Source organism: Camelus bactrianus, chromosome 30 (genome assembly GCF_048773025.1).
Source record: "Camelus bactrianus isolate YW-2024 breed Bactrian camel chromosome 30, ASM4877302v1, whole genome shotgun sequence".
Taxonomy (NCBI): domain Eukaryota; kingdom Metazoa; phylum Chordata; class Mammalia; order Artiodactyla; family Camelidae; genus Camelus; species Camelus bactrianus.
The window spans coordinates 13643233-13658309 of record NC_133568.1 but is presented as its reverse complement, the minus strand read 5'-3'; the positions used below and the strand labels follow the sequence as shown (position 1 = coordinate 13658309).

The window sequence follows — 15077 nt, the reverse complement described above, 5'->3', positions numbered from 1 at the left end:
TTGATTTGGCAATCTTCTCATTTGTATAGCACATCTGCAAAACATTTAATGCCATTGTGAGTAACAGTGTCGTTTTTAGGGCGGCGTTTATTTCTGGTTATTTTCCTTTTGTTCATTTTTTTCCTCCCTGAGTTCATGTATTTTTCTCCCTTCTAATTTTAAATTTGTTTTACTCATTCTTATCCAATATAGTGCCTAAAATACATAAGAGGAAAACAATTTTAGAGCCCTTTCACTAGCTCTAAACTATAAATTCATTTGACAGAGGTAGGTCTGATCAGAATCACAAAATATGGTTTCATAAGAGACTTCTGCAAAATAAGGCAAGGAAGTGCATGGTGAGTGAAGTAACAGCTACTGACGCTAAGTCAGATCCATTGCATGTGCTGTATTCCTGCTTCCCCGTCATCAATCAATCAAGCACAGATTAACACCCACACTACATGAATATAGAAACTCAGGTTTGTTGTGGTTGGAAACTTTTCTAACATCTTAAACAGTTATTAAAAGGGAAAGCTAGGATTAAAAGCCAGAGTATGACCTTCTGTAAGATCCATATAATTTCTCCGTTGTCTCTAAGAGCTAAGAGACCAGGTAGGCCAAACTCCTGTGGCCCAGGGACAGTGAAATTACTTTTCTGAGCATACACAACCAGATGATGACAGAGGCAAACCAAACCAACCTTCTTCTGCTCCACTCCACTACATGGCTTTGGCTTATTTCCAACACTGAGTGAGAAGCACTTGAAATACCGAGATATTTCTAGAGAATTGGTTCTGCCATTAAACTACTTATCTTCAGCTAATATGTAGCCCAATTTAAACCCTTTTGAAAGTTATATCAGCTTCTCAGTCCAGGAAAACACTAATCACTGGCCAAAAGTGCTTTATAATTGTAACCTTATGAGACTTCAAGAACAGCCTTCAATGTCTGTATTCATAAGGAAAGAATAGGAATGATGATGAAATATTCTATTCTAATTAAGTCTACAAGGAAACAAAGTCTCTCTCTATCCCTCCTCTTTTAATTGCTTGTTTCATCCTTGCATTCAATGGCTCCTTCCAGCACATTATGCCCTATATTGGTAAGTATAGGTACGCAGACAACTTTGTTACCTGGTGGAATAGCCTTTAATCCTTGTAACATTTGTAAAAATCAAGTGTACTAGAAGCAAACAAATCCTTCCTTTAATAAATTTCAGTGTGGTGGAAGATGTGGGATCAGGGCCACTCACCGCATTGTTCTAGAACATTTTGTCACACGGAAGAAAACCACCATTCACCCAACACAGCAGGTGGCTGACTCAGTGTTACACAGGTGAAGGCAAGGAATCTGTAAACATTTCCACTACTCACCCTCGAGTTAACCACTTCCAGGGAGATGTTCTGAGGCGGGGCACTTGGCACTAAAAGAAAGAAAGCAAGGTGAGATGGTCATTGCCAAAGCCATGAAAAGCAAACTCTTTGAAAAGTGAAACCATGTCTTTTTCACAGTTCATAATGATAATCAGGTAGGTGATTCCAGGTGGCACTTCAAAATTTTCCTGGAGAGATGAAAAATAATTGTTTATTTTTTCTCGCTTGGGGGGCCAGTTATCCATCTAGGGAGCCCCCAAAATTGTTAGGCAAGAAAGCACCTGCCGAGATGCTAAATACTGCCATTTCATTACAGCTTTCTGGTGATAACCGTCCCAGAGAAACCAATAAAAACCCACGGGAGATTTTCTGGGGTGGTTTTAAAGGCTTAAGATATTGTGCCTTTCAGGATCTGCATGGTTTTATGATGAAATATGTCATTCTAATGGTCACTCATGTTGCTTAATCCCTTTAATGCAATCTTTATTATCTCTTAAAATGTGAAGAGAAGAAATACATCCCTTTTTTACGTGGTAGGTGTGTAATTAAACCTGTGTGTCACAGATGCACGCAGGTTACTAAACAGCACTTGGTGACTCGATTCTATTAACAAAGGAGCCATTTGTTTTTCTTTGTGGGTTTTCTAGGTGTTTTATTTCTCTTACTTGCATTCTGATTGTTCCACTCCTTCATGGAAGGAGAAAGAAAGAACACGTACAACTCTCTTTATAATACTTGTAATGAATGTTTACTATCTCAAAAAGTGAATATCCTACCACGGAAGTAATTCAAAGATAGCCATTTACTAAATGACTTACGTGTCAAGCACTATTCCAGATGTCTTGGATGAACCACAAAAATAATAAAGATCTTGTCCTACATAGTCAGGAAAGGAAGTCAAAAATGTTTTCCTCCAATATTTTTAGTTATCAGACGCTGTTTCCTCATTCTCACTATCCATTTCCCTATGATTTACAAATAAATAGGTGCCACAGAGTGAGGTTCTTGGTGGAAGTGAGTGGAATCTACAATTCTCTGTTGGGACTTTTCTTTATTTCCTGTGTTTGATAATTCTTCATTGTTTCATGAGGCAGAGAGGAAAGACACAGTTCATTGCTTTTCTCGTCAAAATGTCAAGCAATTGATCATTTACAATAGGTTCATTACAGCCAATCAGAGGCATTTGGCCTGGAAACTCCTCTTCTTGTGGTGGAACAGGTTGGTTTAAAACACGTGGTGATGAGGCATTCTGCAGAGCGGATTAGGTTCCCACATTTGTAAATGAGTCTCCAGAGACAGTCTATACAGTCACACGAACTCCTCCCCTTAGCAAGTGTGTGCTGTCCTGTACGCATAATTTATGAACTGAAATAACATATATAGTTATGAGCTTTTTTTCTTGAGGGAACTAATATGAGACATTTATTACAGAATAAGAGAAACTCAATATGTTTCCACATTGAATCCTGCCTCTTTACTTACTAGCTTATACGCCCTGGGTCTGCTGCTAACCAGCTTTTGTGACCTCTGTCTTAGCTCTGTCATCTGTAAAGCAGGGGAAACACAGTATCACAAAGTGCAGAGAGCGGGGCTTACACTAATAAGCACTCAGTAAATATTAGTGGTAACAGTTTCTAAGAAGCACATGCCTACAGCTGTTGGCCCCTCTGCTTTTGGACACAGGGCAGACCGGCACGGACACTAACAAATGTTAATTCATAAAATCTGTTACTAATCCATTCACATTGACTAGTTCAAGACAGAGTGGGAACAAATTGGCAAGACTAATTCCGTCCTATATGAAATATTAGGTTGCCTAGAATGATGCTCTCCAGTCCCCATGGTTTGAAGAAGTGGAAGATGGTTAACCAATGATACACTAGGTAGAGGAATTTGAACAAAAAACAGGATTTTTTCCCAAACAATTAAAGCAGAGCTAAACTAGAGACGACAGCTCATCGGGATAAAATCTTTATAGGCATCATAGCATAACAGGGATACTTTGGGGATAACTGATTGAAAAAAAGTTACTTGCATTTCATTTTGCTTTTATTCCACTTTCCTATCGCCCCCAAATATAACTTTTTTATGCTAAGAATTTCTCTAGCCTTACAGGAAGTATAATGCTCTCTATAACACATGCATCTAGACAAATCACAGGTTAAATTAGTCACACAAATAGGAAGTCCTAAAGATGTGTCCATACTTAACAGTCATTTTTATAGGTTTGGCTGAACTGTCTAATTAATTCAATAAATATTTACTGAGTTAGGAGGGATACAAAGATGAAATACATCATCCCTCATAATAAGGAACAGTTAGTATAATGAGAGAAAGAGACACTGGCTTAGAGAACATTTACATGTATGCCAAGCACGTATTCTAGGTGCTTATAGGGATCAGCCATTTAATTTTCACATCTCCCTTTTAAACCAACCCGAAAGGCAAGGAGAAGAGGGCTTTATGACTCAGAACTGGGAAGCAGGTGACTATTAATTGCAATTAAATTCACCTATACGTGATCTCAGCATGGACAGCTTCAGTAGAGAGGACATCAGACTGAAGTGAAAGAGGTGACTTGACTGTAAAGATGAATGCAGACGAGATCAGAGTGCCCACTCCTAGGGTCCCTGAAGTTCATGCTTTTTCTATCAAATGCATCTGACAGACGGAAGTTGGGGTCCCTTGCACAGTGATACTTGTGGGATTAGGGACAGGAAATCCTTTTATTTCATGACAGGTATTTTCTAAATCCTAAATCTTGCAAAACTTCTCAATGATAATTCTTGGATTATGAGTGATAATCTATCCTTCTCACTGACATTTAAAACCAAAGTGGAGAATAAGGCCACAGGAATTACAGTTCAGAGTGTGAAAAAAATCTACATACATTATGTAAAATATTCATTTTCAGTTGTTTTCCTTTTATTTTCATAATTATAAGTTGTGAAGTAATTTATTCTGCCAATAAATATTCTGTTCTGTCTTCAATAACAGAATCAGATGGATGGGCTTAAGAATTAAAAGTGATCCTGAAGTGGTATCACATGTAAAAATTTTTCACACTGAAATTGCAAATGAACATTACTCCTGTGTCGTCTTTGTGCTGTCCTTAAAAATATTCATGCCCTTCCTCATTCCACTGATACTGTATGAAATATCCACCCAGACACTTCCCCAGATTAAAGAATGGTGGATCGGTCAAGGAATCACACACAAAGTCATTTTTTTTTGAAATTCAAAAACATCAATAATTTATAGAATCACAACTACCAACTGGAAACCATTGCTGAAAAGAAATAGTGTGCTGCCTTTTTAATATTTATGGAGGTCACATCTCTGCATTTCTGCACCTGCGTGAATTGTCACTGGCCCCATATCATATATTCTGCTGTGCTGGTTTCACTTTTCATTAAACTTTCCAACATTCTGTTCTCACCCATTTCTTAGATCTCTAGTTTCCTCAGCTGCTGCTTTGTCAAATCCATTCTCCTCATGAAGATTTCTTCCTCTTTTTTTAATGGCATTTAAAAAATATGTCTAATCTTTCATTTGCTAGGCAAGGTACAAATAAAATTACACATTTTCATATTCAGTTTTAATATTTTCAACGTGGGATTATCTGGCCTAAATCTTCCTGGCTTGTTTTCAGATTAAGAGGTTTATGTAGGAGGACTGTCCATCACTCACACTTTTAATCATCCACCCCAATTTAGGAGGAGAAATAAAAGAAAGATGCCCATGGACGTGAGTCCACACACATGCACAAATGCATTTGTAATTATAGTAATGAAGGAAATCACAAAAAACTATTTTGAGCCCTTAGGCCGTAGTCACACTTTGAAGATGACTAATTTGGACACCCTGACTCAGAAAGTACATCTTTTCAAAGTTTAAATTTGATTGTAATAGATAGTTCGAGTGAATTAGCCAAATTTCAAATTTATGCTAATATATCCCATAAAGTTTAAGCTAGGAAAGCTTGAAAATCATACCTCTAACATTATTACATTATTGTAACAAATATGTGAGTCAAATTCACCGTCTATAACTTACCATCAGACAGCGTGACCACAGTTACATCATCGGTAGACACTCCCGGCCCGTAACGATTATAAGCTAGAAATCGAAGACTATATTCCGTAAATTTTTTCAGGCCTTCCAGCTTATATGATAGTCCATCAACCTCTATATTCTGGAGACATAAAACACCAGAACCATTATTCAGGAGGCACATTAAAGCAGAAATGGTGGCCATTCTGTGCAATCAGTGAATTGGATATTAGACTCTCACAAAACTACACTCTAGGCTTATTATGAGTTGTTGTAAAATCTAAATTGTGACACATACTCTCCCACTAAAGCCCACTCTACCCCTCTATAGAGTCCTAGTTAAAACAACACCACGCTAGTTTTACAGTCAGTTCCAATTTGTTTAACACCACCCAATTCATTGAACGGTGTGCGGTATTGACACCCACACCAAAATTCTGACAGCAGAAGGCAGCTTGTAAATCCATGGGAACTGAGAGTGGCTCCTGTCCCCTGAATGGAATAATTTACCAGGAAACAATAGATTTCTTCCTTCTCTGGATGAAATACACCCACAGCTCTTGAAACTGACAGATATTTTGCTACAATTGTTCTCTCTCAAAATGCTGTGAGGTTAAGTTGGAACTGTTTTCAGCACTTCACAGCTGTAGAAATGAGGTTCTGGAGGTGAAGGTCACTGAGAAATAAGGGCCAGTTCACTCTAGAAGAGCCATTACTTAGCCCTTCATATCTCACATCTATCTTGTGTAACAATATTCTTTAATTTATTTAAAATGGATTGGTGAAATGCATTATTGAAGGACCAAAATGTGTAGGGAAAAAGGATAGCTTAGAAAGGTGGACATAAGTGGTAAATAGCAGAGGAAGAGTGAACAAACAAAAACATGGAATGATTACATAGGAGGAGCTCTTAATAATTCTTATTTTATGCTATAGCTTGGGACTTAGAATTGTTTCTGAATAGAACTGAGGCAAATATTTTTTTAATAGAAAATACCTATCATGCTGTTTATGTGGAAGCATGAAGACCACACCATGCTTGGCAAATTCACAACACATGGTAAGAACTCCACTATCCTAAGGTCACTTCTGGGTCTTTCCTATTTAACTACACACTATGCATCTTTTTCCACATGAAGTTGAGCACCTGGAAGTGAACATCTCAATGGTCATATGTATGTCACACAATAGAATCGCCAAGTTCCATGTTTCTCCCTTAAAGACTCATTTACTTTTACTTTATCTGATTCCTTAGATGGCAGGAGTGGGGCCCATTCTCTTGCCTACCTGTTCCTTCCCCGTGGACACCTCAGTGCAGAACAGTCTGTAACCCTGGACTGGACCATTTGCATAGGCAGGGGGTTCCCAGGTAATAAGAATTGAGGTAGGTGAGGTAGATACAGCTTGCAGGTTTTCCACTGGCCCTGGAACTTGCACTGTTTATAAAAGAAATTGATTAGTACAAAAAGGTTCCCTTCTCAAAACAAACAGAACGATATCTTTTGCAGTCTAAGGAAATTATAGCATCATGTACTATTTTTAGGACCTTATGGAATAAGAATATACAAACATAGACTATAAATACAAAGTAATGAAATTTTAGAATCATTTAATTTCAAAACTCAGAAGAGGACTAATATTAATCTAAATTACTTATTTCATTTTACAGTTGAGGAAACTGGTCAAGGAGCGTAAGTGACTAGGGTAATGGCAGAAGAGTGCGGTCCTTAATCTAAATTCTCAGTGTGGAAAATGCTCTACTTTGCCAGTAAGCCTTTGTCTATGTACTGCTAATAACTGCAGGAGGAAAATGGAAAATGCAATTAGAATACTTGTACATCATGATCCTACTTATAATTCAAATAGGCAGCCCAGCTATGGATAATTTACCATGTTGTCTTTATTTAAGTCATCGTTTTAAAATCTCGCCCAAATCTGGGTCCTTTAAATTAATTTCAGGATTTAATTTTCAATTTCGCTTTCTAGTATACCATTTTCTCTCATAACTGTTACTTCACTTAATCAAGGATAAGAAGCTTGTTCACTGAAGAAGTTAGACAGCACAGGTCCACAATCGCTTAGCCAAACCACTTATGCTCAGATGTGTTTCTAGATCCAGAAACTTTCAGATTTCAGAAAGGTAATATGGTGCACGTGCAGCATTTCATGTAACACTGTTAAGTGGGGTCTGTGGTAGCACCTTGTTATTAAATCGTATGTTCGCAGCAAACATATGACAGTCACACCAAATGGGATTATTAAAGACTACACATAGCCTAATATAAGGTCAGGTCAGGTAGGGCGTAAAATGAGTTAAGAATTTGCAAATTTTGAATTTGTGTATTTTAAAAATTTTTGCATATAGACCTGAAAATAAATACATGGTTTGAAAATGGAAAATGCAACCACCATGTTAGTTTTGTAATTTAAAATAAACAGTCTCACCACTGCAGGTGTAACGAATACTTTGACAGGCTGGGTGTTTCCCCCAGCTAGCTTTGGAGAGATACACATCTCAGACCACTAATGCAATTCTGTGAGTATGAACTTCCATAGTCAAATAGCATATGAAATCCTGGCTAACATGGTATCTGATGATATACTCCTTAGATCAGCATAAAACCTATGTCTCTGGATCACTTTAAGAATTTGTTCCACGCAACCCAGCTCCGTAAGGCATCACTGCTCACATATTTTTTTGGAAAAAAAAATTGATGTCAGAAACATGTATTTAATGTCACCTTCACCAGTCCCCAAAGCCTGAGAATCCTCTTTATTGACAACTGCATTATTTTTACCTTATGATTGCTCATAATTTCTTAAAAAACTTACTCAGAAATCATTTGAAACCTACAGAAGAAAATTAAGGAGAGTAGTACATAGGATATCCATGTTCCCTTTATCCATTTACCCATTGTTAACACTGCTCTATAAACTTTGCCATTCTCTCTCAATATCCATGTATTCATTCATCCATCCATCCAGGTTAGGTTGCACTGACCAGGGTTCTTTAACCCTAAATATTTTAGTGCATATTTCCTGAGAATTAATGTGTGCATGAATAATACAGCTAACAACTTCAGTGCATTTCATTTTTTTTTTAATTGAAGTATAGTCAGTTTACAATGTTGTCAGTTTCTGGTATACAGCATAATGTTTCAGTCATACATACACACACACATTTGTTTTCATATTCTTTTTCATTATAGGTTACTACAAGATTAGCTATACAGAGAAATTTCTTGGTTTTCTATGTTATATATAGTAGTTAATATCTGCAAATCAAGATTTGCATCTCGTATTAATACTTTTCTTTTTTTTATCTCAATGTCATCTGTATTCCAGTTGTGTCAATTTGTAACCAAGCAAGACTCTATGAGGCCTTCCCGGGACAGACCTCCCCCTGAATCCACACATCCTCTGACTGCCTCTTGTTTGTAGAAAAGCTTTAGTCTTCCAGGTCTCTCCCCTGAGTCTCAAAAAGCTGGCTCAAGAGTTAATAACTAGGAAATGCAAAGAAGTAGAAACAAAGAATAGCTGTTGGGCCAGGAATCTGGTAACAATTTAGACTATAAACCAGCCATACAGCAGACTCACTGAAATCTCAGTTCCCTGAAGATACAGATAAGGTATGACACACATTCTTAAGTTGTTTTTCACAGGGAGCAGTCTCCCACCAGATGAAAACTGCGACCACAAGCACGTAGACCCTAGAGCCACTGAAACCAGAAGGCTGATGATGTGAAATTCACCTCAAAGCCAACCAACCTGAGAATTGTGTGAGCTGATCAGTCACCCTCCCTCACCTTGTCTTTAAACTCTTTCCCTGAAAGCCATCGAGAAGTTTGGGTCTTTTGAGCATGAGCTGCCCATTCTCCTTGTTTGACATCCTGCAATATACACCGTACTTTCCTTCACCACAAGCTGGTGTCAGTAGATTGGCTTTACTGGGCACAGGCAAGCAGACCCAAGTTTGGTTCGGTAACAACTTAAGCTACTAAATGCTTACTCTTCTTCACAACAGCACTAGAAATTCAAATTCCTGAATTCCCTAATGTTTGTCTTTCAAATTAAATAGCTCTAACATAGGTCTGTGGATAATACATCGTATTTTATGTTGATTGTGGAAGTATGTGTGTGTACATGTGTTTATGTATGTATACATATGTACTTGTATGTTTATTCACGACTATATATTTAAACAAAACTTGCATAGTTTAACATATGTGAGTCATTATATGCATATTAGAGAGAAAGAGGAAAAGAGACTCAAAGATGTTCGGCAATGGAAATTAGATGTGAAATCAATACAGCTAACAGCTTCACCCTTCCATTTCATTACATTTTAGTATGCCAGTCAAGAACCGTAATAGGGTTAACCACTCATCATTTCCAAGATGTCTTTAATAATCCTCACTGATCCCCTCAGTTGGACAATAATTTCATGGCAAACTGCATCTAATTTCTCTCCATCTCTATTCGAGTTAAGTCTTTCTTCAAAGAATGGAAAGATTTCAGAACAGATGCATAATCTATGCAAAGAACTCATCAATCAATGTCAACCTAACCAACTACCTTTTTAAATTTCAATATTGCATTACAGTAGAAATTCATTATAACACCTGTACCTAAGAACAAATTAAATACTTATGCTGGAGTAAGTGAGATGTATTACATGTCACTATTTTCCCTGGGAACAGTAATTTCTGACTATATATATATATATATTTATAGTATAACAGGGCACTTTATAATGAGGTCTTATTGCATATTAACCCAAAAATGGCATATAAAAGTTGGCTGAATCTTTAATAAAGCATGATTTATCACATATAATCATACTGATGACAGGATGTGTGCTTGTGTTCTATATATTAGTATGTGTGTGTCTGAAGAGAGACAGGATCATGGTTTAAAGAACTACAATTGATTAAGATGAGTCAGAAGGTATGATGTCTTGTCCCTACTCATATAGAGACCAGTCACTGGCATCAAGAATCAAAGTGTCCATGGACCTCCTTAAAATTACATGCATATTGTCAAGACTGCAGTATGTACAGGTGTAGGGTACATAGTTCCCATCATTAAGGTCGATGATGCCCTAATTGGCAGCTCCTAGTGGACTGGTTAATACTCTTGGTTTGTTTTGGTTCTGAAAATCAGTGATTCTTTATCATCAAATCATTTCTGGTGATTTTTAATTATTTTATGATGAGAAATATGGCAATAATTTCACTTTAAATAGGTATCCTCAACTACCAATAAAATGCTGCTCTTTCAAAAGATGAAACATTTGTGACATAGATTTTTTCTATTTTGTTTTCCAAATTATGGGTAAATCAAATGCATTTGGATTCATCTGGTTTAACCCATCAAATATTTTAGGTTTTCCAAATGTTAAGGCTTCTGATGATCAGGAAGTCAAACAGCAAATACAAATTAACACCTTATTTTATTTTCCTTTCCCCTATCTGGCTCTGTGTCTATTCTAATATCTATTTGTCTACCTTCCTGGCTTCTCTGTACTGTAAGTAATTTAATATTTGTATTAATCAGACTAAAGTCTAAATTATGATTTATAAATATATGGTTCTAAAAATATCTTGGGAGTTTAAATAACCCCTTTCAAATAAAAGTGAGTATAAGGTTTTCATAGAAAAAGCTTTAGAAGGATCAAGACATGCCTCTGTCATCATAAAACTGAGTGAGATGGGTGTCTTCTGTCTTTTCACCTCTACACTGATGTTTCTCAGCTGGAAGTCAGAAATGGAGACAAACGCTAGTGTCAGAGATTGTGTAGTTGAACATTTGACTATTCAAAGTCTTTTCAAAATGACTGTGTAGTACAATGTTCCTAAATCACTAATATAACAGCCCCCAAATTCTTTCTTTTTAAAGAACTAGAGTAACAGTGCATTTGGAAAAAAAAATTATCACACGTGTTGTCATTCAAATAATGATCTATAATTCACATGTCCTTAATTCAGGCCAGAATGCTGAGGATGAGTTTACCTCTTCATCCATGTGCTAATATAAAAATGATTCTTGAGGCCATTTTTAAAAATGGATAGTAAGGGATCTAAGTAATTATCTGCAGTGATCCAAATGGATTTAGGCCACAAAGCTCTCTTATTTAAGCAACAGCTTCCACTGCCGACGATAGCCTCATTGAATATGTTTCAAATGCAAACCATTTCTGAAACTATTTGCATTTATTGATAATAAAGTGCACGCTTTGATTGCCTCTTTGATTTTTTTTTCTCCTGTAGTTAACTGCTTTAATGATATTTCTATGAAATCTGTTTCTATTCTGTATGGGGAATGCAACATCAAAAAGCCTGCAGGCAATGTAATTATTAACATAATAAAACCCATTCTTGACAGAACTATACATAGTTAGGAAATATGACAGTAATTTGGCAAGGGAGAAGCACAAACTATGGGGCAGGTTTCTATTACAAAACCACAGGAGTATGACAAGATTTGGTTAGCGGAAGCAGTTATTACCTGATCATTTTATCTGTGGTTTTAATAGGGGCTATCTGCTAAATCACAGTATACCCAACTATGTCCTTAAGAGTGTGTGTGTGTGTGTGTGTGTGTCTGTGGACATATACTGACGTATCTTTACACAAACACACACACACATATATATATAAAATGTGTGATTTATATGACTTGTGTATCACACATATATAAACATGTATATATGCATATATGCCAATATATTAGATAATGGATATTTCTGACAGTGTAGTAGGAAAAAAACTTGAATAATTCTCACTGAAGAAAACAATCTCGAAAGCAGTCTCCTTGGGATTCACCCTCTAACTGGAAGTAGTTTTACAATAAAAGCGATTACAGGATGGACCTCAAGAGAAGGTCTTTTCAGTAGGATAACACATTTTTCACTAACACAACCAAACAGTAATAGCCTTGGTGAAGTATATAGAGTGTTTTGAATTTCACTTTAGAAAACTTAGCGATGCCTAGAAATAAAAAGTGTAGTGGGTACTGTAGACTCCTGACTGAGGTTTCAAACCATCTAAACTGGAGATTTCCAAGTAAGGCAACTGGTTTCACGACATAGCAAACTTACCTAAAAGATACTCAGCTTTGAAGTTAAAAACTTAAAGTTTCAACCAAATGTGCTTAAATTTCTGTATTACTGAAGGCTTCATGTCATGTAAACCTATCATAATAATTCCAGCCCCTCCAGAATAGCTTGGGTTTGGTTACTTCCCATTGTGATTGAAAGTTTAGATAAAAACACCAGCTGATTTTAAAGTCTAATCATACTTTTACATCTTTATCATACAAGGCTATCTCTAGTACTGTGAAATATTTTACTATGTAGGGATTTTCCAGGAACTTATTAGGACAAAGAAAGCACATGCACAGATAAAAAACCAAAACAAACAAAAAACATCTCTGTGGACAGATGATGAAGAATATGGTAACTGAGAACCGTTAGAGAAGTTTGGTCAAGGGTATTTCTTGAACAACAACTGAAAATTGCACTGAGGGGAAAAAGGAAGGAGACGGAGTTCAGATGTGGAGGAGGAACTGAGTGAGTCAGGACACATGGGTGTGAATGAGTTTAATGACTAATGACCTTGATAATAGCCCTTTTGGAAAAGAACTTACAAGTCGGTCAACGGAGAGAAAAACACTATATAGTTCAGGGAAGGCTGCAAATGAGGGAATCTTTAAGTAAAAATAATGAGACTACTTACAACATAACTAATTAATGATGGGAAATTAATCAGGAAACAACCCACAGGCATGAAATTAACCATTATTAAATTGCTTTTCTAGTTTATTAGCATTATCAGCAAATCAAATAATGTTCTACCAATTTTAGGAAAATGTGGTGTGTCTCAAGATACTTGAAGTAAGTTAAAAAAAAATTCATTTACTTTTTTGCAAGATGTTTGTCTCCAGAGCTTTAGTTTGGGGACAAGTGTTCAGAAAAGGAAAAAAAAAAAAAAAAAAACCAACTCAAATGAATTTTCTAAGAAACATCAAGGACTTTAGAGATACTACAAACAGAATTAGTAGAAAGGTGTATCTCTGAGATAACTGGTGAAAAAGGAAATACCCCAGATGGGAATGAAACACCTTAATTTTGAGTCCTGGGTCAAAACTCCCTCTCCTCTATTTAATAATAGTATAGATTTAGTCCAAATTACTTCAACACTCTGCACATTATTTTCTTATGAGTTCCTAATTTCTATATAACGGGATTGTCATAGAAATTGTATTGTATATGATGCTATATGGAAAAGTAAGTTTTCACAATAATACAGTAGTTGATATTATTGTTACTGGAAATCAAGTCTCTTAAACTTTTCCAAATTTTGGTTCTGTCATCAGACAGTTGGAGGAAAGAGTATTTGCTCTTCTTACTTCTCAAGAGTGTTAGAAGAACATGAAGAGATGATGTATGTGAAAAGGAAATGGGAAACCAGCAGTCCATACACGTGGAGGGTGTAGCGTGAGTCTGGACTGGGATTGCGTCTACAAACTTGGGACTGCGTCTACAAACTAAACATGGCAAAGAGAGCACCTGGTAACAGAGTGATTTGCCGGATGTGGTGCAATAATACATGTAAATTAAGCCTTTCAATCTGCTCATAAAATACTTCACATGGTTACTTTTGTTGTTGTTACACAGACCATACATTCATGAGTAATTGTTACAAAAGAGTCCCAAACAGAAATCCCTAGGAAGGGCATGTAGAAACCTCTTGCTTGCTTTACACTTATATGAGACTCGTACACACTCATATGAGACTTGTACATATTTCAGGATGGAATTTCTGCTCACAAACATGTCAGTTCTCTGTAAATAGAGATGCATCAGAGAATCAGATGTCATCAGTTTACCTGCAACTCAGCGCATTTCCCATGGTGATAATGTAACTAAATCCCAGCCATTTCTCAAAGTTGGCTTGTATTCTGGTCAGTACGGGAAGAATCAATATTTGATGTCTATAGTTTTAATAGAGCCAATAAATGACATGTATGGATTGCTTTTATAAAAGAGCCCTGCTGCCGCTTACTAGAGGAGAAAGAAGCAGCAATCTTTTTCTCTGGCAGTCAAGTCAGTAGGATTTTCTATATGACGACAAAAAGATCCTCCCTTAAAAGATACCATCTCTTTGGGGAAGACATTTATTGTTTATCTATTTCCAGGCTTTAAAAGATAAGGAATTGCCTTGGGTAAACTGATTCTTTGTGGAGGGACCCTAAGTTAAAGAAGAAATTTAGAACTCTATTCTCCTAACACATAGGCTTCGCAGAAGTCACAGATCCAAGTTACATCTCATCTAATAAAGTTTTGGGAAGAGAGATTTAACAGTAAAGAGTGTGGCCTCCAGAATCCGAGATCGTGGGTTCAAATCTAGTATCTTCTGCTCAGGCTACGTGGCTGGGGTCAAGCTACGTAATGTTCTTGAGCTTAAATTTTCTTTTTTTTTTTAAAATTACATATTTTCTTTTTTATTCCCTTCTAGGTTTTTTTTGGGGGGGGGATATTTATTTTTTAACGGAGGTACTGGCTGTTGAACCCAGGACCTCATCCATGCTAAGCATGCACTCTGCCACTGTGCTACACCCTCTCCCACCCCGGCCCTGAGCTTAAATTTTCTTATCTAAAAAATGGAG

General features: G+C 36.6%; 1 protein-coding gene across 3 annotated transcripts in view; it reads right to left on the bottom strand.

The window, feature by feature from the left end:
- DCC (DCC netrin 1 receptor) overlaps positions 1–15077 on the bottom strand; it is a 985342-nt gene that overhangs the window by 259169 nt on the left and 711096 nt on the right. For all 3 annotated transcript variants that reach the window (XM_010961349.3, XM_045521525.2, XM_074355181.1), the window contains exons 10-12: positions 6696–6844; positions 5412–5550; positions 1356–1405 (exon numbers count right to left, since the gene is read on the bottom strand). In XM_010961349.3, the coding sequence (XP_010959651.2) occupies positions 1356–1405; positions 5412–5550; positions 6696–6844 (338 nt within the window). The remainder of the gene's footprint in view (positions 1–1355; positions 1406–5411; positions 5551–6695; positions 6845–15077) is intronic.